At 40.0% G+C, this 27256-nt stretch overlaps 1 protein-coding gene across 2 annotated transcripts in view; it reads left to right on the top strand.

Moving 5' to 3' along the window:
- The window catches only part of dennd2c (DENN/MADD domain containing 2C), a 28797-nt gene extending 3098 nt beyond the window's left edge, over window positions 1-25699 (top strand). Inside the window, exons 2-19 of one of the 2 annotated variants that reach the window (XM_022195428.2) lie at window positions 436-1555; window positions 5773-5897; window positions 7234-7310; window positions 7473-7631; window positions 10428-10506; window positions 10744-10788; window positions 11903-12087; window positions 13122-13231; window positions 13852-13921; window positions 14919-14996; window positions 15372-15512; window positions 18042-18190; window positions 19961-20138; window positions 20314-20355; window positions 21927-22035; window positions 22260-22502; window positions 24760-24846; window positions 24924-25699. In XM_022195428.2, the coding sequence (XP_022051120.2) occupies window positions 660-1555; window positions 5773-5897; window positions 7234-7310; window positions 7473-7631; window positions 10428-10506; window positions 10744-10788; window positions 11903-12087; window positions 13122-13231; window positions 13852-13921; window positions 14919-14996; window positions 15372-15512; window positions 18042-18190; window positions 19961-20138; window positions 20314-20355; window positions 21927-22035; window positions 22260-22502; window positions 24760-24846; window positions 24924-24955 (2805 nt within the window). In that variant the 5' untranslated portion in view covers window positions 436-659 and the 3' untranslated portion in view covers window positions 24956-25699. Of the gene's footprint in view, window positions 1-435; window positions 1556-5772; window positions 5898-7233; window positions 7311-7472; window positions 7632-10427; window positions 10507-10740; window positions 10789-11902; window positions 12088-13121; window positions 13232-13851; window positions 13922-14918; window positions 14997-15371; window positions 15513-18041; window positions 18191-19960; window positions 20139-20313; window positions 20356-21926; window positions 22036-22259; window positions 22503-24759; window positions 24847-24923 lie in introns of both variants that reach the window. The other variant, XM_022195427.2, reaches the window with a different exon arrangement.
- The last annotated feature ends 1557 nt before the right edge of the window (window positions 25700-27256 follow it).

Genomic DNA, 27256 nt, shown 5'->3' with positions numbered 1-27256 from the left:
TATTCCCACACATCTGAAATAAAGCGTTGAAGCAACAATTAATTGGACACAATGCTTTGCTGTATCATTTCATATTTGGCCAGCTACCAGGTTTAGGATGACAGTTGCACAAAATTCGCCTGAGGCTAGAGGAGGGTTGGGGTGGAACAACACACAGACACACAGCAGCAGAGAACTGTGCTAACCTTGTTCCTGTCGCTGTCTTTTCTTATTCTGACAAAGTTTATTTTTGGAAACCAATCTTGACAGCAGCCTGGCCCTCCTGACCTCTCTGTCCCTACCTACACTTTGTAGAAAACCTCAGGTGTGTGCTGCTTCAAAAGTGACTGTGTCCTCTTGCGTGGCATGTGTATTCTCTTGACCATGCAGTGTTGTGTCTGGACTTGTTTTTGTAAGTGCAGTAATGAATAATTTTAGTGTCTTGTCTTCTTTCAGGTCGTGTACAAAATGAAGAAAGGGGGAAATGTCAGTCTGATAGCACAAGAAGAATAAAGACAACAGAATCAGCAATAAACCTTTTGACATTTTTGTTTTGGTGATAGTTTCTGGATTAATTAATACAAGAACACGTGGATTTTTCTGCCCGTCTTTGTGAGGAGACCCGTGACGCATTCATTCATGGAGAACTCCAGCTGAGCTGACACTTGCCCCCTCTCAACATGCTGAGAGTGGAGCAGGGCAGGCAGGGGGTTGGTGAGGTCGATCACCTGCAGAAAGAGGCCACGACGACCAGGCCGGGCTGGCAGTCAGGGAGGCCGCCTTCACATAAGCAGCACATTAACATCAGAGAGAAGATCTCCCAGTGGGAAGGTCGCAGTCAACAGGGCAGCAGCCAGGATGCCGGAGTCAGAGCACATCCTCCGACTGTATCCCGAACTCTGTCTGGTGATCTCCTCGGCAACGGATGTTCCAGCGAGTGCTCAAGAGGGGGGCTTCATGCAAAAGCCAACCTCTCAAAAGCAAAGACGTTGGGATTGGATTTTCGAGAATCTCCGGGACCAACTGGACATGGTGTGGTTGGTAGGAAGTCAGAGCCTCTGCAGAAAAATTCCACTCAGTTTTCAGCCTCATCCCCAGGAAGAAGTACACTTGCTACGCAAATATGTGAATCAGCCAAAGTGAAGGCTAACCCTTCCATCTCTACGAGTGGACAGATCATTACTACGAATGGTGACCAAAACATAAGCCGCATCTTGGATGTTGAAGTAGTTTCTAAACCTCTACCTCTGTCAACAGACGAGCACGAAGACAACATGCCTGCTGGGAATTTCTACACTTCACAGGGTTTCTGGCGGAAGCTTGAGGGGGACAGGCTGCTGTGGGAGAAAGGCAGGGAGTCTTCAGGTGAAGCCAACCCCCCTCCCAAACCTCAGCGGACGTTCCAGTATAGGGGAGCCAACAACAGCAGCACGGGGCAAACAACGCGATGGGACAGCAGATCCCCTCATAACCACTCCACCATGAGGGGCAGGAGGGTGGCTCACCCACCGAGCTTCCCACCTCCTCCATGTCCGGTTGCAAAGGCTGAAGGGCTTTCGAGGCATAAAAAGAACAGGTGAGTCACTGTACTTAAAGATAAAGCACAAATAACCCTTAAATACTTTTTAAAAGTTTTTGTAACCGGTGGCTTCTCTTCTCTGCGTTGTATTAATTTAGCCGACACATATATCTTTTTTTTTTTTTTTGGAGGCGATTTTGGCCCTTCGCAGTCGATCAAAAGACACACAAAATGGCTCTTAGCTGGCTGGGAGGGTGACTCATGAACAGGGGCTACAGTCCCCGACGCAGTGGTTGTGGGTTCGAATCCAGCTCATGGCAATTTACTGCATGGCATTCCCTCACTCTTCTACCCATGTTTCCTGTCTCTCTCACTGTCCTATCAAATAAAGACAAAAATGCCCAAAAAATATTAACTTTAAAAAGACACACAAAATCTTCCATCACATAAGACTTGTGTTATGGAGGATATTAAAGAATGCATAACCATATTAGAATTGGAAAGCGGACTTGTAAGTAGAATTATGTTGCGTTAAAACACACAAATTACAACTTCACAATCTCGTTTACCTCTCTCTGAGAACACATGAACAAAAGGGGAGAGGAAGGCGGGAAAAGCTCATTTATAGGACAACGTGTGACTGCTAAAAGTGTACATAGAGGTACAGGGACCGCCCAGCAACGGTTCCACACAACAACTGAGAGGCAGACCAAACTTTGTGTAATTATAACAATAAACATAACAATAAAATAAAATATATATGGTATTTCATATGTTACTAATGCCATGATACATAACCCACAACCACTGCTGCACGACTGACCCTGTTATATTTACATGAAAGAGAATTTCTTGTAGCACTGTGATCTCAATGATGTTTTTTAAGAAAACAGCTCCTGCTCGTAGATTATTGGGAAACTGACCCAAAATCCTTCTCTGTTTCCAACTGTGGCTAAAACACTTTTCAGTGTTTACTGAATTGCAGACATGTTTTTAGAGCGCATTTGGGGAGGGTGCTGTCAGAGTAATTGCTGGCTGGGGTCCTGGTGTGATGTCACATGATATCTGGCAGTATTGTTCCCTATTGTCTGGACGTGGCCTAGTTCCTCAGCAGTTATGGGTCATCATCAACTGGCACGCACACACACTTTCTCAAGACTAAGCAAAAGCAGACAAAACTGTATAACCCATGTACCCCACTGTCTGGGTGATATGGTTGTATGCCAACATATTTACAGTTAAAAAGCACTCTTACTGGTCTTAATACATTTACTTGCTCTGGAATGAGCAGTAGCTTATGGTATCTCACATTAGCAAACCTGAGATATTACTGTTGGCTTTACTGAGCTGGTTTGCTAACCTTACTGTGTGGCACTTCTCGACAAGTGCTACTTTTTTTTGTTAAGCTATTTTTTGGCCTTTTTAGCCTTTATTAGAATGCACAGTGGAGACAGAGACAGGAAACGTGGGGAGAAGAGTGGGAAACGGACCTGCAGCAAATGGCTGTGGGTCAGACTCAAATCCACGATTGCTGTGTTGAGGACTATAGCCCTTGTTTATGGGTCACCCGCTGAGCCAGTTGAGTTACAGGAGCGCCCGTTGTGCTGCTTCTTAACATGTCGCCGATTAACATTTTAGCAATTTTGTCACAGATGTGCAATTCATAATTTGTACCTTGTAGTCTCATTCCACTGAGCAGGTCACCTAGTCACCGGCGCCAGATTTGATTGACGTAAAATAGCCTCATAATTGTTGTGTCTGCTCTTACTTGGTGTCATTTTATTTGGTACTCCTATCTAAAAAGAAAGCAGTCCAGTTCAACAGTCCAGCATGGAATACAGTCTTAATGAAGTTCTTAAGAAAAAGGAAAAACACATTCCAACTGAGCAACCTACCAATAGATATCTGACTCAAACTTTGCATCATCCAGTTGCCTCATTGGTGAACCATTCCAACTGAGCATCTGCTTCACAGTCCACCAGTTTTTTGTTTTACTTTCTAGAGTTGCTTCTGCTAAATTCTAAAGTTTCTCATCCATGACCAAAGCATGCAGCAAGTTTTGCAGCTGCTTGCAAGAGTCTTCATGCACTCCAAGCATCTGAGAAAATAAGGACCCCGTAGATAACTAGGATTTTGTATGACAATGTCCCCCCAACATTAGGGAAATTCTTAGTGTTATGTGGCTAACATTACTATTCTCTTTGATTGTATGCTCACTGGTCAGAGCTCTGTTGAAAATGTAATGCTGAGAGACATTCTGAGATGGTGAAAACTTTACGGCTGCTTTGAACCAATAAATAAGGACTAGGTGGGTTACTGTGTTTTTACAAGTTGAGTTTTAAACTCAGACACTGTTTACATCTTTTTGCGTCTCTCCTGCTCTGTGTAATCACATATAAAACAGCTGGATTCCCTGTAAATATGTTCTCATTTATTTATTGTTGCTCCACCAAGGAATGCGGCAGGGTTATGTGACGATGGGCCTACACTTGTCTATCTGTTTGTCTGTTTGTCTGTTTGTCTGTCTGTTAGCAACATTACTCAAGAACGGACTGATGGATTTGGATTAAATTTTTAGAAGTCAGAAATGACACAAGGACTAAGTGATAAGATTTTGGCAGTGATGCGGCTTAGAGTCTGGATCCACAGATTTGTTAAAAATTTCTGTATCATTGCAAGATAGTGGCCCAGAATCACTGTAACTATGGCTACAAGTGAACACTACATCAACTGCCTGCTAACAATCACATGATCCTACTACAAATGCACCACTGCGGACTGATCAGGACTTATCCATCAGAAATGATACAAGGAACAACTGATTTAATTGTAGGGGTGTTTCTGAGTCCCATCAGTTCCCACCACCTGCTACATATTTAGATCATGCGATTTGGGATCAGTACATAACTTACACATGCATAACAATAATTCTTTTTATTAAAGATTTCATCCATCAGAAATGACAGAGCAGTCTTGGTGGAGTACTGCGCTCTCTGAGTGCTTTTCATGTTCTGTTTCTGTTGTCAGACAATGGAACAAGTCTGAAATATTGACTGAAATTAGCCATTTTAAGATTATGTGCTGACTAGCAAGCACTTCAGATTCATTTTAAAGGTCCCACTCTTCACTGCTAAAATTCTGTTTTTATAACCAAAGCATCATATCATAAACTCACTAAACACGAGTTAAAAACAGTGGCTGTGAAATGATGAGTCAGAGAGACAGAAGCTATAGGGTGCTATTGCCACTCACTCATTCATGCTGCGTTGGCTGCCATGCAGTTAACAGTTCTGCTCTGCTCTGTCAATCACAGACACAGGGAGTCGTCTTCTTCGAGGGCGGGGACGGAGGCAGCCAAGTTGTATTTAAAGTTACAGCCTCTGAAACAACCTGTTTAGAACAGGATTAAAGCCAGGAGTTGTACAGTCATGGTAAAATGGACCTTCTCTGTGATATTTTGAGCTGAAAATTGAAAGAATCAATACAGGGACATGAGACTTTCATTAATTTGCTGAAAACAGGCACAATATAGGACTTTTAAAGCAAATAAATAAAGATATTGTGTGTGGTAAAAGAGAAATCCAGCATCCAGTGTCTGTGAGGACTGAACGATATGCCAAAAAATATATATATCATGATTATTTTGACAGATACCATTATTATGATATGACTCCCAATTTTGGTAGCTATGGTCATTTGTGAAAGCATTTTTGCTTTTCCACTAAAACAAATATTATAATTTTGTTGTGATTTTTGCTTTGTTTTGTAGTGAACAAGGATGTTCCCTTATATCTAGAGAATGTGATTTGTAGCTTTACAGTGCTTCATTTATGGTGGTATGTTGTAACCCATTCCCCTAATCAAGACATTGCAGCTCCTTCGACTGCAGTATTGCACCTGACCAGAGACTCTGATAATATACGATGAATTGTTGAGCTCTAATGTCATTTTTACATGTTATAAGATGCTTCCACAGGGTGAGGTATTACATTATACTCAACCTTAATAACATGACAAGTGGTTTCTGCTCTGAGCCAGGTTAACTGATTGTCTCCATACTTGGATACCGTCAAACACATGTAAAATTGTACCATATATTCAGTTATTTCCTTCCATGATAGTTTATCACTCCCACTATTTTACTGTTCGATGTCAGCAGGGCGTTTGTGCTGGGACAAGTGCTGAACATAAGGCAGCAGAGTGAACAATAGCATGGCAGCTATCTTAGGACAGAGCCCTCTTTCTCACTGCCTTCCCTTCCTTCACTGTCACAGGAAGTCCTTTGAGTACGAGGATGCATCACGTCTGACGGCACAGCGAGACACGCCGGGAGGCAATAGCAGGCATTCGGGCATTTACCACGCCTACTCTGATGACAACATTTATGAGGACATTGTCTGTAAGTTTAGCTTCCTGTGTCATAAAAACTGAGGAAGACATTGTAGCGCTGATTGTGCTTCAGAATTTTTAATCAGCTTGGCTGTTATCTTAGCACTGAAAGTCAGAGAGACTGTTTCATTGGCTGCATGTGCACTTCCAATACATGAGAATCTCAATTTAGAATCAGAGCTGATTAAAGAGCTTTGAAAAATATACCTACCCAAAAGGGGGCTTTTTCCTTTTAGGAGTTTAATGCAGATTTTACAGTTGCTGGAATTAAGACTTTGAGAGTTATGTTCAAATTGGGAAAGCACTTTATGGGTCAGATATAATCCTTCTGAACCCTAGGCAGTTTTGGGGCATTCTGTTCCATTTTCACTAGCTGTGGGCTCATTTTTCCTGCAATATAAAGTCCAGAACCTTTTTGGAAACAGCACAACCATGATTAGAAGTAGTGAGAACTAAAATGTCTGCAGCTATAATGCCAGCAATAGTTGATTTTCATTTTTGTCAAATGTCCAACATTCCAAATGCCCACAGGTTTCACTGGAGAAAAAATAATCCACACGCTATGAATGTTTTTACTGCTTACATTTTTAATTTCAGTCATGGAGGAACTTTTTATTTTTTAGTTCGAGTTAGGGCCAACAGTAAAATTTTAAACCAGACACTTAGAATACGGTGATTTTAATTTAAATTTTTGTCATTTTTGTTTAAGTTTCTGGGTCTCACAATATTTTTAAAAGGCAGCATGCCTTTGGGGTGGCCGTGGCTCAGGTGGTAGAGCAGGTCATCCAATGATTAAAGGGTTGGCTGTTGAATTCCTGCTCTGTCCTACTCATGTGCTGTTGTGTCCTTGTGCAAGACACTTTGCCTCCAGTGCTGCTCTCACACTGGTGTATGAATGCTGATGGTGGTCGGAGGGGCCGTAGGTGCAGATTGGCCATCAGTCTGCCCCAGGGCAGCTGTGGCTACAAATGTAGTTTACAACCATCAGAGTGACAATGTGTGAGTGAATGAATAATGGATTCATTGTATGTGCTTTGAATGCCTTAGAAAAGTGCTATATAAATCTAATCCATTATTATTATTATTATTACATCTGACAACATATTTTAGAATTCAGGGGGCTCAAATTAAATGCTTTTGAAATGTGGCTGTAAGTCCGCATTTAACGGCACACATTGCCTCAGTTCTTTGAAGTACTGGGGAGGTAGGGGGCTTCGAAGCACGCTGCTCTACTTGCAATGATTTTTGTGTATTCAGGCTGTCTGAGTTGTTGTAATCACAGACCTTAAAATCATCCAGTCATCCTGTCTAATCTTTCCCATCACTCTACCCTCCTCCCGGTGAAGTGACCCGAGATAACCCCTACGAGGATATCAAGCTGTCTCCCATGTGTCTTCCTATTGCCAGGCCTCACAACCCAAAGGTATTGGAGGATATTCCATTCTTGTCTCCCTTTCACAGTACTTGAGTGTTTTTCATTAGTTCTTCAGGGTGTAACAAATAATAGCCTGAGATTGTTAGGGTGGAAAAAGGAAGTATTAGAGTTTTATACTATGTAATCAACTCAGTTTTTCTTGTTCACCAGGTGCCTCCTAAACCCCAAACACTGCAAGGCTATGCTAGCAAAGTGGAGAGGAAGGACTTCCAACCAGTAGCAGCTACCAAATCCTCCACCCTTGTAGATGCTCCCAAACCAGCTACACCCAGACGCCCAAGCACTCAAAAAACACACAGGGCACCTCAGGTAGGTGATTATTATTATTTTTAGCAATCATATCTCAATATTATGGCAGCATAAGAATTTTTTGTAAGCTTCCATTTTGTGAACAAAGTGCCATGTAATGTGTGGACTGATGAGTCATGTGGTAAATAAGAAAGAAAAGAAGGAGGCGGTGACTTGGAGAGCAGGAAGGAGAGCATTCTGGAAGACATAGATAGGGGCAGAGCAACATGCATGTGCTTCTCACAAACTCACACGGTACATGAATTGGAATTTCCAACTCATGGCAGCAGGACGAGTGTGGACAGGGGGAAACTTTGATGACAAGGTAATAAAACAGACTTAGTGACATATACCTGTAGAGGTAATGACTAGAAAAGAGTTATAGATTCAAACCTACATGACTCTTGACACCTCATGCTGTAAGAAGGTTTGATAGATGCCATTCAGGTTTATGTTTAGACTGTATTTGCAAGATGTTGAACAGTTTGTTCTCAGTTATGGTGTAAATAAAAAAAACTGCAAAATATATAATGTATATGTTAATAACGAATTTAGTAAATTAGCTATTAAGCTCTTCTTCTGACAAACAACATCATGTGCCATCATGTATTTTAGGTACAAGTTAGCTTCCTTGACAGACAGTGCTCCTCTTAAAGAGAAACTTGAGTTTCCTGTATGTGCTTGTTCCTGGATGAAGCTCTGTGTTGATGTAAAGCATGACTTGATTTAAGTCAAAGTCCCTGTCTCGATCAGTCTGAAGTTCTGATTCCAAAGAGATGATTAGGAAAAGTTTAATTTCAGTTCTGCTTATCGGATTCTAAACAGATTTCACTCTCTCAGTGTGCTGCATGTATGTTTGTATATCTACAGATATGCGTCGGCAGCATTAGTCATGTGAGCTGAATGCCTGTGTGTCTTCCCATCTCCTAATGCGTTTATGTTATTGTCATGGTGTAGAAAATGCTTTACAAGGACACTTTATCGATTCAAGAAGTAGGACATGAAAATATCAGCTGGTAAAGAGATCACCATCGCTCCAGTTACAATTACTTTATCAAGCTGTGTGTTTTTCCTGTTGACATTTATGAGTGATAAGTTTCACACATCTCAGCTGTGAAGAGTGCAGGAGGATGCTGTAATAACCTGATATTGTGACAGTGAACATAACACAGGAAGCTTTCAGTAATTATTCTTCTTGTCAGGGCTCATTACAGCTGACTAAAGTGTCTTTACTGCCTGTATAGCAGACACTTCACTGTGACTGGGTGCTGTTTCTTATCTCACAGATCAGGGAACTCACTTTACACAACAAACCAACTAGTCTAACTAACTATCTTTCTTTAAATAGAGCATGCGATCAGGCTGTGGGTGCGCTTACCTAACCTGTTTGAAAGGATAAGAAATACATGATTGTTCAAAAGTTTGAGGTCACTTAGAAATGTCCTTATTTTTGAAAGAAAGACATTTTTTCAGTGAAAATAACATTAAATGAATCAGAAATACAGTCTAGACATGGTTAATGTGGTAAATGACTATTCTAGCTGGAAACAGCTGATTTTAATGGAATATCTATATAGGAGTACAGAGGAACATTTCCAGCAACCATCACTCCTGTGTTCTAATGCTAGATTGTGTTAGCTAATGGTGTTGAAAGGCTAACTGATGATTAGAAAACATTTGTGCAATTATGTGAACACATGAAGTGTGAGTTTTCATGGAAAACATGAGATTGCCTGGGTGACTTTGTTCTTCATAGACAGAGCTGTAGTGGAGGAAGTACAGTACCAGTCAAAATTGTGGACACGCCTTTCATCATGTGTACAGTTTAATGATTCTGTACTTCTGGCACTACTGTTCCTTTTGTGGCAAGTGTTTCTGTTATAACGTCTCTGGGTCCATCATAAAATATCAAACTGTGCTTTTCAGGGCGCTTGCAGAAGAACACAGCAATGTAAGGGTGAAAAAAAATGCTGGAAATCTCTACTATACACTACCAGCCAAAAATTTGAACACACCGTCTCATTTAGTGTTACATTATATATATTTATTATTTTGTACATTGTAGATTAATACCAAAAACATCAAACTTTGAAAGAACACATATGGAATTATCTTGTAAACAAAAAAGTGAACAAATCAGAATATGTTTTCCATTTTAGATTTTTCAAATTAGCCTCCTTTTGCTTTGGTGACAGCTTGGCACAACCCTTGGCCAAGAGTGGTTCTTGTCAACACTCAATTTGTAGAATTACTTGCATTCTTAAAGTGTTTGAGACATTCAGTTGTGTTGTGCAGAGGTAGGGTTACTATATAGTGAATAGCCTGAATATTTTTGCTATCTCTCTGATGGGTTTGTTTTGATTTTCCAGCCTAATGATGGCTTCATGATAGTGATGCTCTTTGGATTTCATACTGAGAGCTGACCTCACCAGATTCCAAACACAGATGCCACACTTAAAATGAACTCTAGACCTTTTCTCTGCTCCTTTTAAATGAAATAATGAGTGAATAACACACACCTGGCCATGGAACAGCTGAGCCGCCAGTTGTCCAATTACACCCTTAAAAAGGGTGTAGGGCACATATAAAACGTGTTGTAATTCCCACACCGTTCACCTGATTTGGATGTACATACCCTCAAATTAACACTGAAAGATTGATTGTTTCATTTCAAATCCATTATGGTGGTGTGCAGAGACAACATGCTGAAAATTGTGTCAGTGTCCTAGTATTTATGGCCCTGACTGTATTTACTTAGAGGCTGTAATAGCCTGATTCCGGGCTGACATGTACCTGTAAATGTGTTCTGCTACACAGTATGTCAACAAGATTGAGACCATCTTTGACGATAAGCGAGGGAGGAAGCGAGTGAAGAATCAAGGAGCCACTATGCGAGGTGAGACACACTCAGACTGATCCAGATGCCCAAATCTGCCACATCAATGCTTCAGTATGATTAAGCTGAGCGTCTTGGTGGAAATACCCAGCATTTGATGGTACACGCAGGGCCAGCCGGCAGTGCCACCCATCATGACAAACAAAGGCTGACTGTCTGCATCTGATTATGGCCTGTCAAGTCCTTTCCATTCCTCTGCTTCTCACTAATCTCTCCCCCTCGAATTCATATCAGCAGAAGAGACCAGCGGGACAGAGAGTGACCCTGAAGACAACACCAAAGGTACCACCGCAGAGTTGATCTGTCAGTCATGTCTCCTCATATGAATCCTCTCAGCCCCAAACACCTGCCGATGGGTTTAAAAGGGCTGCTGTCTGTAATAACGATGCCAAAATGACATAATTTTTAGAGTGAGAAACTGTAAAAGCACAGATTCACCAGAATTTTAACTTTATGACAGTCCTTGAACTACTCATGTGTGACATCTAAGCTAAAATTGTAATATTTCATCAGAATTTATTTATCATACAAAAAATAGCCAGGAATAGCCGAAGCGTAGTCCTGCATCAAATGTACTTTTTTGGATTAAGAAGTCCTGGTAATATCTGTAAGCATTAGATGTAGACATGCCCAAATATATGGAGTGCTGTGGCAAAAAGAGAAGATAGCTAAAGAAAAACCCCTGGCATCCTGCAAAAATTTATCAGCTCCAGGGAAGTTGTTTTTTCCAAATTTGTTTTTATCGAGGCATAACCAAAAAGGGAGAATTTACTTGTACACCGTTTATGAAGTTGAACTAAAAATATTTCAGATTTATTTAAAGTTATCTTAATTAAAAAAAATTGCTTTTCTTTCAAAAATAAAGTGATTTCTAAGTGACCCCAAACTTTTGAACAGTAGTTTATGTGTGTACGGATAGCAAAAGGTGTCTGCTAAAATCTACCAAACCACTAAATGATGTATTCAGATTGCTTGATTTAGTTGCTCGACATTTCAAAACCCTAATATCTTCAATTTAGAGTCAGAATCAGAATCAGCTTTAATGGCCAAGTACATGCAAATCATACAAGGAATTTTGTTATGGCTGTTGGTATCACCCTAGGAATAAGGGAAGAGAATAATTTTTAAAAAAACTATAGGAAAAAACAACTCTCTTACACTCAAATATAACAAAGAAAAAATCTAATCTTGCTATTTCAGAACCTCTAGCCTGGAAAGTGTTTGGGGTGAAAAATTAGAACAATGACTGATCAGTTATCAAAGTAGCTGTGATGGTTGCAGCTCTAATAAAAGCAGCCATAGTTATACAGTACATTATATTTAAATGGCCTCATATTGCTTCTCTGTGTCTCTGGACAAACATGACCATACCATCCCTCTGTGTGGTTTCTTACAGGTTCCAGGAGGTCCGTTTACATCCAGTCTACACTGAAACGTCGGCCAGGCTACCGCACCCTGGAGAGAGACTTGATCCAGCTCCAGCAGCAGCAGCTTTTCCAGATCTTTGTGGTGGTGTCGCTGAGAAAAGGCTCACCAGGAAACACCTACTCCCCTGAAATTACTCAGCAGTTCCCCAAAATGGTTAGGAGGAGCTTTTACAGTAACATCACTCTGTCATTCCTTTAGACCAGCGGTGTCAAACTCATTTTAGTTCAGGGACCACATACAGGCCAGTTTGATCTCAAGTGGGCCAGACCAGTAAAATCAGAGCATAATAGCCTATAAATAACGACAACTCCAATTTTTTCTTGTACAGTTCTGAAAATATTTGTATTTAATGAACTTTTTACAAAACAAATGTGAACAGCCTGAAATTTAAAAAGAAAAATGAGTTCAGTTTCAACAATATTATGCTTCAGTTTGTCATTTACACATTACAATTTGCAGATCACAGTGTGTCGACAAAGACACAGAACATTTAGTCACAGGTATCAGGAACTGAACAATATATTAGATCTAGAAAATATTTTTTAATTTACACTTTTTCAGATTTGCAACTTGCAGTTGATATCTTCTCTGTAATTTTTACACTTTGCAAAGTCGTCCCACGAACCAGATTGGACCCTTTGACGGGCCGCTATTGGCCCACAGGCCGTATGTTTGACACCCCTGTTCTAGGCAACAGACACCCCTGTGGTTTGAGCGTACGGCTTTAATTAAATAGCATCTGTAACTGGTTAGTTTCCAAATTATCATCCTGTTTGGCAAAATAAAGGGTAGATTAGTCTTACATGACAAGGAATACTTGCAATTCGGGATTTCCTTCAGGGGAATTTCCCAAGCTGACATAAGTCAGGAGCTGCTGCGACAGAAAAATGAATTTTTATTCATATATTTCAATTTTGTCTCAGTACAATTTGGTCGGCTTTGAAACCTTTTATTTTTATTTTTTTCGTCAAGTTCTGTATGAGATGCTATTAATTGACACAGTATTTTGGGGTGGATTAGAACAAGTGCATTTGAAAAAATGCTAAAGACTTCACTCATAATTGTCTGTACTTATTGAAATAATCTCTATTAAATGATATTAGAATCCAGTTGAGCGATTTTACTTGGTTCGTCTGGGACGTCATTTTGAGGCCTGCCGCTGTACTAAATCGCTCTCTCTGTTTCAGTTTGAGAAATCGTCCCGGCTCTCTAAAGAAGCAGAGGATCAGTTGAAGGTCATTCCCAAATTCTGCTTTCCTGATTCTCAGGACTGGAAGCCCTCTGCACACACGCCAAGGTCAGCTTCTACACTGCAGTAATGTCCGAACAAAATGCTGCTTCACAAAGGCTATGACAGTGGCATAGTGCTATTCTAACTTCTCTCTTCATCTGCCCTTCATTTCCTAAAGTTTCATTTTTTAACTTGTCATTATACACGCCTTTTATGTGTTTTAATACATTCTGTCGAACTTTCTCCTTCATTGTTGTATTTATTACCCCACATTTCCTCTTTTACTATTTATATTCTCAGATGTCAGCCGAAGCTCGTGAATTGCTGCCGTAACAACTCAAATTTCTCACAGGGATGATTAAAGCTCCGTCTGATCTAATTAAATCTCTGAGTGCTGGGGGGAATTGGGCATTATTTTTGTTTCTACTGGGAATGCTCCATTGTTGTAATGTGATTTGCGATCTCAGCTCACATTGTCTTCCTGCCTTTGAAACGTTCAAAAATCATCTGTGGCACTGCACATATCTTTCTGTATGCTCAGTCTGAACCTTAAAAAGTATTTTTAAAAATGATCTTCTTAATATTCAACCTGCTTTTTTTTTTTTTTACCCAAAGCATGATGAATCTTTTACAGATATGGTTCATGTTTTAGTCAGTCCAATTCTGTGTTTTTGATGTGTTTACAGTGAGACCTTTTCGTTTGTCCTGACTGGAGAAGATGGAAGCCGCTGGTTTTGTTACTGCCGCAAGATCCTGGTGAGCATGGATGTGTTAGCATTAGTGTCTGAATCATTGACTCGAGCGTTCATGTGTTTATGTGTGCGGAATTACGTGGCAGCCGGCCACGCGCTTACTCAGCATCTCTGAGGAGATGTGAATCACAGACCATAAACCACTTCTGAATCAATGACAGAGGGCTTGAAGAATTTCATCTTTGTGTGTTTTAGATCCTTTGAAGACACTCTGTTTTAGGTTGAAAGTTTGACAAATTGTGTTCGCATTCATTTTTTTACCTTTATGAAAGTAGTACGACTGTTGCGTTAAGCATACTGTTTTATTTTATTGCATTTATAAACTTGACAGATTTAGGCCAAATCTGACATGGAGAGTTTCATATTTACTTTTCTGGGTAGGCATGCTCATTAAAGAGACTCTTTTTTGTACAGTTTTGTGATTTTGCAGATTTAATGGGAATAGGGTTGCACAGTATTGGAAAAAATGTACATTGTTTTGTTGCTCTGTGATACGAAAAAAGTACAGGAATTTTCAGTGGATGTTTTGAGTTTGAAGGAGAGTGCATCTGTGACAAAAATGCAGTTTAATGTCAGTGAACGCTTTGGAGCCCTTCTCATGATGTAACAGTGGCTCTGATTTTGATAGCATTCAGATCTGGCTTTGTATTTGTCATACAGGGCTCTAGTTGCACTCTGCTGTGTAGCTATGTTTGTTGTTTTTACAGTTTAGAAAAATCTAGGGCAAAACTAACAGTGAGAGTTTGATCTTCTTATGGAGATAAGCTTCATGCTGCTGTCATAAACATGGATGGAGTTCAGACTTTGGACCCTTGATTTGCTTTTTCCCCACTCTACAAAGGTGCCATTAAAAATGCTATTAAACCAATTAATAAGGAGAAATAGCCTCTTGACATTGTAGCTCTACTTCTTGTTTGCTTGGGTATATGTTTAATGTATTTTATGATGTTTTGTGCTCTGTTGTTTCCTGTTTTATGACATGAAACTATGTGTTATTCAAGCCCAGTGGAAAGGGGAAGAGGCTTCCTGAGGTGCACTGTATTGTCAGCAAGCTGGGCTGTTTCAACCTGTTTGCAAAGGTAAATTAACCATACAGTACACTCTACTCACTTGTTTTTGCCAACAGAATCCCCTATAGGAAGATGAAAGGAGCTGGATTAACTAAAATTCAGTGTGTGAAAGCCTTGAAACTGTATGTATTATGATGGAATGAGACCACACTAGACGATCATCTTCAGCAATCACTGGGTGTGTTTTTCAAAAAAGAAATTGTATGCATGTGGCTATGTCTCAGCTATTCTTCAGTTGGCCAAGGGAAATTTGAATACAGTGAATATAGTGTGGTGTAAAAGCATTTCCATTCACAGCTGCTTCTGTTTTATTGCCAGGACTTGAATTAACACTGGTCCCTCCCAATAGGAGTCACAGTTGTTTGTCTGCCTCTGTCTGTTCAGATTCTGGAGGAGGTGGAGAAGCGCAGAGAAATTTCCCCGGCACTGGTTTACCCTTTTATGCGTAGCGTGATGGAGGCCCCGTTTCCAGCCCCCGGACGCGTAGTCACCATCAAGACTTTCTCCCCTGGCTCTGGGAATGAGGTAACCCTAAAACCAAAAGAGGAAATGTTAATTGATAGTTAGTTCCTCCTAACCACTCCCTTCTGCAGACTCAGAGTGACTCAGAAGTGGAAGTTATATGTGGAAACAATAGGGCTAAGCCATGTCAGCTCTGATGGGTTCATGTTGGGACAGTTATGTGTGAAGAGAAACCACTTTAGTCATTACTGTTTACGGACTCAAAATAAGCAAAGTTATCACCGTCCAACAAAAACTTAAGGAAGTGCTGCAAAATCTCTGCCTTGTTCTGATTCAGCAGTTAAGAAGCTCATAAGAGGTCAACTGAAATTTCCACTTCTGCTGCTCTTAAGTGTGTCAAGTTCATTGTCTTGAGCAACATTAACCCTCTGAGCAATAAGCAATTTCTGGGTGTTTGCTTTTGTCATATTATTACTCACAGTGGGATCAAATAAAGTCCAGCACTTCTTTGGAAGTGGAGAGATGGCAAGACAACTCAGAATCGTCTTTTGTGCAGTACAAAAAAGTGGGTCAGTATATAATTGAGGGACTTTTGAAGTCCATGGTCTATATCTTGCATAGATTTTTACTAAAAGTATGTTTTTAATGCAAGAGTATGCAAAATCCCTAATTATTTATTATGGAACCAATCGCTTATTAATAAAAAATAACTGAATGTCACTAAAATGTACACTGAATAACCGTCAACCACCTTCTAATTAGCTAAACAATAATAAATGAGCTTATTCAAAATAGTTTTGATTGTGTTCTTTTTATTAAGTTGAGATAATCATGACAGATATTTCTTTTTTGGCAATATATCAAATTTTATATGGAAAATAAAAAATTGTATTTGTGACAGAGAAATCACTTTCAATTATGTTACCTATGACAAAAACATCTCTCAAGGAAGTGTGATAATTACAGATCACATGACCTGCTCCACATGATGTCATTTCCTCCTGAGGAAAAGTCTGGCAAGACTCCAAGGCTTTCTGAGTTGTTTAATATAAAGTAGTGTTTGAATTAAGTGTGGATTTATTGCATATCAATAGGTTTACTACAGTATGTTTATAAATAACTTTCAATTTCAATTTTACTCAATTGTATGTATAATATTTTTGAAGAATCTTTCTCTAAAATGCCATGTGGTGTTTGGTTAGAGGCGGCCATGTTGAGTTTAGGTCTGAAAACAGCAAAAATGTCAATTTTTCGATTTGTTTACAAAAACTGAAAAATCCTTTTGACAAGTACCCACAGATGTTGCCAGTACTGGGCAAAAATGGTGACTCGCCACACACTACTGTTCAAAAGTTTCTGGTCACTTAGAACCCCATTCCACCCTTCTACCTCTCTATCTCTACCTCTGCCCTCCTACCCCTCTATCTCTACCCTTCTACCTCTCCAGCTCTCTACCTTTTCTGTCTCTCTCAACCTGCCCGGCCAGCAGGCAGATGGGTCCCCCCACATACAGAGCCGTTTTCTGCTCGAGGTTTTTTTCCCTGTTAAAAGGTGTTTTTCTTGCCACTGTTCCCATAGGGCTTTCTCTGGGGGTCAGGCATATGGGTTCTGTAAAGCGTCTTGAGACAGTTTGACTGTAATTAACACTGTATAAATAAAACTGAATTGAATTGAATTAGAAATGTCCTTACTTTTTGAAAGACAAGCATTTTTTCCAATGAAGATAACATTAAAAGAATCAGAAATACAGTCCAAGCATTGTTACTGTGGTAAATGGCTACTCTAGCTGGAAGTAGCAGATTTTTAATGGAATATCTACATAGAGGTACAAAGGAACATTTCCAGCAACCATCACTCCTGTGTTCTAATGCTACATTGTGTTAGCTAATGGTGTTGAAAGGCTAAGTAATGATTAAAAAAAAACCCTTTGCAATTATGTTAGCACATGAATAAAAGTGTGAGTTTTCATGGAAAACACGAAATTGTCTGGGTGACCCCAAACTTTTGAAACATACTGTGTGACGGATATTTTATTACTTACATTTTAAATTAGTTTCCATGTTTGTGTCCTTTCTCCTTTGTGTGAACACAATCTGGAGTTCAGCCCAATTTAAATATAGAATTTCTGAATTTTTGTCATGTTATTTTTCATCATTGTTGCATGTTGCAAGGTTGCAAAGATCAATGCATGTTTTTTTTTACTTTTTTTTTTTTTTTTAACAGAATCTGGTTAGAGCAATCCTTTCACTTTTGACAAACTTTTAAACAAGACATCCATCCATCCATCCATTCTCTATACACTGCTTTATCCTCATCAGGGTCGCAGGGGGTGCTGGAGCCTATCCTAGCTGACTCGGGCGAAGGCCATGTATAATAAAATTATTTTGATATTAATATTTGATATTAAATACTTCAATTAGCTACTTAAATTTGCTTAAACATTCCAAATCAGTAAGTGTCAGAACGGTGAAAAAAAAACGGTTTTTAAAATTGCCGTTTGTACTGGAAAATTTTGGGGTCAGAGAATAAATATAAATCTGTCTGTTTGTGCATGAAAATTTAGACTGACTTTATGTGCTGCTGCTTTGCCAGATACTGACTTTGTGTCGACCCGTGGACTCGAGACTGGAGCACGTGGACTTTGACAGTCTGCTGCAGTGTCTCAGCGTTGGTAAACTCCTACAAGTATTCGCCTCCCTTCTGCTTGAGAGGAGGGTCATCTTCATCGCTGACAAACTCAGGTATTGAATCCACTGCATGGCCTCATCTCAATTGCTGGTATCTATTATATGCAGACTACATAGCAATATCAAAGTTTTAATTTAAATAATTTATATTCTCCTTGATGTATGCCAGTTAAGGTCAATGCCTTACAATATGACGAACCTAGTGCCATCTGTCTGTGTGCACTTTGGCCTCAGTGTGCTGTTTTACTGAAATCTAATCTGTGACCGAGTCCGAGGCTGAGTTTAGTCAGGTTTGTTTGTTCACCAAGAGTTCCTGTCCTTGCTCAAGCTCAATATTCTTACTCAGGTTTGACAGTATTATTAGATACACAATGTCAGACACATTTTAACCATAAAATAAGATTATGATGAAGGCTAAATGAAATTAAAAAACACTGGGTTAAAATAGTCTTGAATTGGGTCAGTATATTGACTTAACTCTCTGAACTTCAAAACCAGCCAGCAGGTTTTAAAGGCTTTCATGTTATCTTAAGTAATCGCCAAAATTACACCATTACCAGAGTAAAAACTGTCAAAACATGAAAAATAATTTAAATCACTGTATTCAACATGTAAACATTTGCCAAAAATACACTGTTTGCACCAGATTATAACTTTACTGTACAGCACTAGGGCAAAATATCCATGTTTTAGTTTGAGGAAATAACCCCACAGTAATATAGAAATGGTGAGTACAAACAGCTTATTCATACAGCATAAAAGCAGCCCATTTTTTTCTTAAATTTGGACAAAAATATATCTAGTTTTGTATTAAAAGTCATTATTAACAACTACCATCTTTGACCTGTTGTTGAGCCTAAAAACATGAGACTGGTAGGCTATGGAGGTTCTATATATATACATTTTAGGGAATTCCATGTTTTCCATGAACCTTTCAACACCATTAGCTAACACAATGTACCATCTGAACACAGGAGTGATGGTTACTGGAAATGTTCCTCTGTATTCCATTAAAAATCAGCCATTTCCAGCTAGAATAGTCATTTCAATTGTATTTCTGATTAATTTAATGTTATCTTCATGGGGAAAAAATGCTTTTCTTTCAAAATAATGACTTTTCTAAGTGACCCCAAACTTTTGAACTACCTAGCTAGCTTCAACTGTTAAGACAAAGCTAACATTAGCTTGGATTAGCAACCCTGTTACCCTGTCTTTAGAGGAGGGTTAGCAAACAACAAAAGAAACATGAAATAAAAATGGTACCACTGATGTGAAAGCTGAGCCAGTCAAGTCTTTGATAGTTTATTACATATTATTGATGAATGAAGCTGAGCAGCGATGCCGACTGCTTAGCTCACATCAAGAATTAGCAGCCTCAAGAAGAGTCAACAGGCCATTTGTTTGCGACACAGTGGAACAAAACTAACTTTAAAAGGTTGCTAGAAACACAGTTGAATCAGTCACCTGGATATTAAAGACTCAAGGATTTCATGGGGAAAACGTAGTTAGGGAATGGGTTAAAAAGTATTTCAAGAATCCAGATTTAAAGTGGGGTTTTTTCTGAAGTGTACAACACCAGCAGCTGAAGTAAGAAAAAGTTCTGCTTTCCAAAAGATGTTTAGCAGTAGAAATGCAGAAATAGTACAAATTTAACCAAGAGCATGAGCTGCATTTTTGGATAACTCTTTGGTCCACAGCATCACAGTGACAATGTGGTGACCACTCACTCTTTTCTGGGAGCTATGGTTCTCTCTTTGTGTCATTCGATCTGTGTGAGAACTGAACAGTGTTTTGTTTGTGTCTCCTGTACTCTCTTGACTGCAGTGTGTTGTCTCGATGTGGCCTTGCAGTGCTGGCTCTGCTGTACCCATTCACTTGGCAGCACACTTTTGTGCCTGTTTTACCAGCCAGCATGCTCGACATCAGCTGTTCCCCCACCCCATTCCTCATCGGGGTGCTGGCACCGTACCTGCCACAGCTGCTGGAACTGCCCATTGAGGAGGTCTGTCAGAGTTATGTAAAAATGGTTGAAAATCATTGTGTCATAGTTGTTTCAGTGCCACGTTTTGGCTTTGTATCCATATAATAGCTCAGACTGAGTGACTCACCTTTTTAAAGCTCCTGTTGCGCAATAGTGACTCTTTCAGTCAGTAACTGTCATCCCTTCTCTTCCCCAGGTGCTCATAGTGGATCTGTGTGCAGACAAGTTTGTCATTCAGGTGTGTAAACATAGCATATAGTGCGAGTGATAGGTGTGGTTTCATCAGGAAAGATAGCTTTGCCTGCACATGTCCCTTGTTGCATGTTTTGATGGGGACAAAGAAAACGATGCCACACACACAAGTGCTACAGAGATGAAAGTATGCAGGGCGTAAGCTTAGAGAAGAGTCCCGTCATGACGCAAATATGATAGTTGATTCAGAGCTGCAGGTTTGTCAGTTAACAATAAGCACATATTGTATTCAGGCAATGATCAACTTTTGTGTGGCTGTATATTTTGTGTGTTTGATTTGGGGGCAAGTGACATGCAGTCTGTCTGCCCAGGTGAACCCTTCATAAGTCAGCTGGGATAGACTGCAGCCCCCCTGAGACCCTACAGAGGATGCAGCAGTGTATAAGAAATAGATTTTGATTTGGTTCTTTCTTGATATTTCAGATTCTGAGCTCCTAATCTTTGTTAAAGCACATCTTTGTTAGCTAGACACTTACTCAGTGTCAGTTATATGCTGCCTGTCAAATGTTTGAACACACCTTCTCATCTAATGTTTTTTCTTTGTTTTCATGACTGTTTACATTGTAGATTCTCACTGAAGGCATCAAAACTGAATGAACACATATGGAATTATGTAGTAAACAAAAAAGTCAAAACATGTTTTATATTTTAAATTCTTCAAAGTAGCCACCCTTTGCTTTGATTACTGCTTTGCACACTCTTGGCCTTATCTCCATGACCTTCATGAGTCAATCATCTGAAATAATTTTACAACAATCTTGAAGGAGTTCCCAGAAATGCTTGCTGGACTTTTTGCCTTCACTCCGCCGTCCATCTCATCCCAAGCCATCTGGATTGGGTTTAGGTCAGATGACTCTGGAGGCCAGGTCAACTGATGGAGCACTCCACCACTCTCCTTCTTGGTCAAATAGCCCTTACACAGCCTGGAGGTGTGTTTGAGGTCATTGTCATGTTGAAAAATAAATGATGGTCCAACTAAATGCAAACCGGATGGGATGGCATATCTCTGCAGGATGTTGTGGTAGCCATGCTGGTTCAGTGTGCCTTCAGTTTTAAAAAAAGTAAGAAAAACATTGAATGAGAAGGTGTGTCCTAACTTTTGACTGGTAGTGTACATAACTTTATTAAAGCTGGTAGCCTCCTCTCCTCAGCATGTAACATCACTATGTGATAGTTTGGACTGAGGGGCTAGAGACATATATGCACAGTGTGGTCTTCTTGCAAATACAGACAGCATTACAACATTATGTTTTTGTTTATTGTACATCAGATTTGAAGCATATCTTTGTATACGTCAAAGCACCAAAAATAAGCTTGAGTTTCCCGTAAACTTAAGTTTAGCGAATTCTTCAGAACAGAGTAGAAAAACATGATCAATACTTTTAGTCAGCCAGTCACACATACATACAGTGTTTCTGTTCAACCCACTGGTATTGCAGCTTTTCCCCACTAAGACCACAGAGGCTAATTGTGCTGCATGTGAGACAACGTGTAAGACAGATCAGATGTGTGTTTGTAAATGGCATCACGTGATGGCCTTTCCTGTCATTTTGGCAGATGGGTGATGAAGACTGCATTCTGCCCAGTAAATTACAGGCAGCTCTGCAGCAAATCCTGGAGGAACGGGAAGAGATCCTAAGACAAGACAATGGAGACACATCTGGAGGTTGGTATAACACATTGTGGGCAACAAACAAGATGCTGTTTGTCTGTCAGGGGATCAGATATTTGCAGAAGACCTGTTTGCTTCAGAATTAAGTCATAATGTAAGCTATTAGTTGTTGTGGAACTAATAGATCTATATAGTTAGACACACTACAGTGTCAAGATTAATCTGCTTTGGAGAAAACCTGGTAACTTGTCTTCTTTGTTCAAATGTGGCCCATCCAGGCCAGCAGGCTGACCTGAGCTCCCTGGTGTCAGAGGGCTTTGTGCGGTTTTTCGTGGAGCTGGTAGGCCACTATCCTCTCCACATGGTTGAGTCCTCCAACGGAAGCAAAGAGTTTCAGCGCGACAGCTTTCGAAAATCTCACCCCTCCCGTGGAGTCCGCCAGTTCCTGCAGCTCTTCATGGACACCCAGATGTTTGCTGGATTCATTCAGGACAAAGAGCTGCGCAAGGGAGGAGGACGAGGTAGCTATGAAGCAGAAATTGCATAGGTTGATCAAAACTTACGAAGCTGTGCCTATAAAAATCAAAAAAACTACCTGATTTATATCTTTCTGCCATCCCCATCAAAGTAGTCTCTCTGTGCAGACTTTCTCTGGAAGTCCCGTTATGTAAACTTGTCAAGCATGATGTGTGTTCAGCGCTGAATCTTCTGTGTCAAACAAGTGACTGTTCAAGTTCAATTTCCCAAATTAAAATTCAAGTGGAAACGTCACCAGATATAACCAGTAAGGTGGCTGAGGAATGACAGTTGTGTTGTGGCCAAAAAGCCCCTGTGTTATTGCTGCTCTCTGACCAGACAATGCAGCACCCACATGCCATCACACCGCAGCTCAGGTTGTTTGTGCTGAATATTCTCTCTCATACAGTTCAGGACGTTTACAGTACAACTCAGCCTCAATAGTCTGACCCTGTTGGACTCAAGATTTGAGAACTTTATTGTCATACACACAGCAGAAACACAGTGGTTACCCTGAGTAATGAAATTCTTATTTTGTGAGTTCCCTTCACACAACTGAAATGAAAATAAAATGAAATAAAATAGAATATAATAAAAATAAGATAAAATAAAAATAATTTTAAAAAATCTATAAATTCGTTCTGCAAATGTTAGCATCTTGTTCAGTACTGTTATATACAAACAAGCATTGATATGTGCAAAGACAGGAGATATATGCAAAATGTTGCTTTTTATAGATACTGCAGGCAAATCAGTAATTTAGTAGCCTGATGGCCTGTGGATAGAAACAGTTGTTTAGTCTGGTGGTCCTTGCTTTCACACTCATGTAGCGTCTGCCAGAGGGCAGAAGTGTGAACAGTGTGTGCTGTGGGTGGGTGTGGTCCTTGCTGATGCTGTGTGCTCTCTTTGTGACCCCGTTGATGTAGATGTTCTGTAGTGGGGGGAAGGCTGCTCCACAGATGAGTTGTGCTGTCTTAATAACACGCTGGAGAGCCTTCTTGTCCTTACTGCTGCAGTTCCCTACCCCTTATTCCTGATGCAAAAGCACATGGATGTTGAAGAGCACAATGAGCAGGCTTCTGGTACTCCTGACTTCATGCTCCTTGCACAGTTTTGGAAATTCTTGCTCTTCAACGGTTAAAACTGCTGTTTGTTCTCTTGTGGTAGCTGCAGACCCACCTCACATCACCAACCTCCATATGAAGGCTGGATTATGAGAGCTGCTGACTGACACACAATCCGATGTTTTCTTCTCTGCTCCATGGAAAAATAACAAATGCACACATAGCAGTGGTCACACACATGTGTAACACGGGTCCTGCTGTTGATAGCACAGTGTCATATGACACTCATAACAGTTAGTGCTCGCACGTGTTACATGCACATGACCATGATCTCTGTATGCGCACCGAGAATAGTCTTGGAACCTTTTGATCAACCATCATAGATTGTCGACTTGGGACTGTTAGGACAAAGCTTGAGTTAGAGTGAGACACTGGTGTTAACTCAGTACACTGTCAGGTTAATTAGAGTGAAATCACTTTTCGTAATAGAATCAATAGGAAGGTAAAATGAGTGCATGAGGAGACGTGTGATGACTGTAAAGAACATAATAAATATGATGTGGCATAAAAATTGAAGGCAGATGTTTCTACAGAATCTGTAAAATGGATAAATGGTTGTCCATCCATTATTTATACACCGCTTAATCCTTAATCCTCATTAAGGTTGCATGGGAGCTGTAGTCTATCCCAGCTGACTTAGGGTGAAGGTAGGGGACACCCTCAACAGGTCACCAGTCACATTTGCATTCACACTTACAGATAATTTAGAGTTGCCAATTAACCTGAGCATGTTATTTGGACTGTGGGAGGAAGTCGGAGTACCCGGAGAAAACCCATACATGCACAGGGAGAACATGGAAACTCCATGCAGAAAGATCCTGGGAAGGTCAGGAACAAACTGGGGATCTTCTAGCTGCAAGGCATAAATGCTAGCCACCGATCCACTGTGCAGCCTCAGATAAATGGATGTATTTAGTTGAATTATATCAAACTAGACCTGTGACCTAAGTTGCATGAGTCATGGCAGGAAGTGAACTACTACAAAAGACATGAAAAACAGGGTGAAAAGCATTCTCTCTATTTAAACACCAGGGCATTAAATTGTGTAGGATATGAATGAAAATCTAAACCATTGTCATGTTAAGTTCACTCCTGCTGCACATATTTCGTGTTGATGACAGTTCCTTGTTTCCCTCAGGTCTCTTTGAAACAAGAGTGGCCGAATATCTGGATTCATGCCCTGATCCTGAGCCGAGTGGTGTGAACAAATTCCTCAAAGGACTGGGTAGGTGAAACTTCATCAGATTTTCACTTCAAAACTGTCATTTTCAACAGCTAATTGTTGCCTTCTGCTTGTCTTAGGCAACAAGATGAAGCTACTACAAATGAAATGAAAAAAAGACCAACACATTTGCTTGTGAATGGAAGACATAATTCAAATTTAAACACTTGCTGCTGGACTGGATAAGATAAATGAATGTGGTTGAGAGAGTCTTGCGCCTGAATGTGAATGACACAACAAGGAGTTTTGATATGAGTGGACCAGTCTTGTCTTATAGCCGTGCATGTATGTGTGAGAGCAGTGCAATTGTTGTTGCATGAGAACTGGAAGCATGTTATCTTTTTCATTTTCAGCATTGGTCTTTGTGAAACTGCAAAAACATTCCCGCTATCATCCTGAACATGTGGGGTTATAATTAATTTGAATGGAAACTTGTTTACTTGCAACTTTATCTTTGAACCAAGAAATGTAACTTTAATGTTGCCCTTCACTCTTGTCAGTACTTTACCATTTAAAATGATGTCTGCTTCCAAACGTCTGTGTTTTTAAAAATGTTAATGTAAATTCTGTTATAATTGTTACATTCCTTTATAGCCCAAACTAATTTTGTGTTTCTGTTTGCATTTCAGATTTAGTTGTTCTTATCAGAGCATTTCAAAGTGTTTCAAGGTTAAATCAAAACTCTCTTTTTCTAACTTTATTTGTGACTTAATCCCTGTTAACTGGATTTGTAAATATATTCTTTTTGTATTTTGCACATATTGAGAACCTGTGTACAGTATTTGAAATATTTTTGTAATAAAGCACGACATGTCCTACTTACTTTTTTTAAATAAATCAGTTTCCAAGGACATGATTTAATGTGTATCTGTGTCATTCATTATACACAAGCCTCAAACTAGCCAGGGGCCTGTTTCACGAAGCAAGTTTAGTGAAAACACTGAGTTTGTTAACCCTGAAATGAGGAAAACTCAGAGTTTTCCTTTTCACGAAGCGAGGTAACTCTAGCCTGTTTCACAAAGAGGCGTAACTTAAACTCTCGGTCAGTTACCGCAGTAACAGACTCTATAACTTTAACCTGGTCGCCAGCAGGTTTATCTCAGAAAACCTCTCTCAGAATGTCTCGCTGATTCCCTAATAGCTTCTTCATACTCGGTAACATCGACTTCTACAAGATGTGAATGTTCTGCTGTGTCTCCATGATACCTTCAACTTGATGTATACGACCAACCCCGCCTGCTGACATGCACCCATACACCATGATGCTGCCACCTCTATGTTTCACTGTGCCACGCAAGTTTCTTGGATTGAGAGCCTCTCCTGCCTGTCTCCTAACGTACACTGCGCCATTTGATGCTCTCATGTTGTACTTGTAGAGGTGGCAGCATCATGGTGTGGGGATGCATGTCAGCAGCTGGGGTTGGTCGTATACACAGGCATGTCATTGGGAAATTACCAAATAAGTGAATCCTTGGAAGCAAGGGAGCAGAGCGACCGAGTTGGGGGGAGGGTTTGGGAGATGGGCAGGGTCCCCCTCCCATGCAAGAAACCTTTGAAATTTAAAGGCTGAAATGGTGCATTCTGGTGAACTCTGACACCTAGAATTCTTTAAACATGAAGGCTTAAAAAAAATGTCTGTATGGGACCTTCTAGGCACCCCCCAAAAACAGCACAAAGTCATGTTAATGTGATGAAACCAAATATTTATACTGGATTCAAATTTGAATGAGCCACATGAAGTCATCACTATGTGTGCTTTCCGATCGACCATGGGAGTGAGCCTCTTCTGTTGAGGAACTTGTGGGGCAATGCCACTGGGTTGTTGCAAGCATAGACATAATAAAGAGTAGACACCGCATCCACCGCTACTGTCAATTGGGGCTGACGAGCGGTGGGGTCGCCATCTTGGTCCGGTCAGCCGCTCCACTCAGCGCTGTTTGACAGCGCATTTAATCCATCTTAACTCTAAATATTAAACTGATTTTCACGCGTTTTTATTTTTTTATTTTTTGCTGCAAACATCATACATGTAGCTATGATACAGGACAAATGGTTCAGCGTATTTGAATATTCATAGCGGGAATAATAGATAATAATAATAATAGGTAATAGAATATTTTGATATTAAGCTCGACTGTAGACAGGTATTTTGCAAACACTGTAAACACACACTAATATATGTTAGAGAAGCAGATAATGGCAGTAAAGTCAATTATTTTAATAATTTGAAGAGACAATATATGATTACGCCATATATACACACGTGGACAAAATTGTTGGTACCCCTCAGTTAAATAAGGAAAAACCCACAATTCTCACTGAAATCACTTGAAACTCACAAAAGTAACAATAAATAAAAATTTATTGAAAATTAAATAATCAAAAACAGCCATTACTTTTGAATTGTTGATTA

The sequence above is a fragment of the Acanthochromis polyacanthus genome, chromosome 6, assembly GCF_021347895.1.
Source record: "Acanthochromis polyacanthus isolate Apoly-LR-REF ecotype Palm Island chromosome 6, KAUST_Apoly_ChrSc, whole genome shotgun sequence".
NCBI lineage: Eukaryota > Metazoa > Chordata > Actinopteri > Pomacentridae > Acanthochromis > Acanthochromis polyacanthus.
Note: the sequence above shows the minus strand (reverse complement) of the source record. Positions and strands in the feature narration are given on the sequence as shown.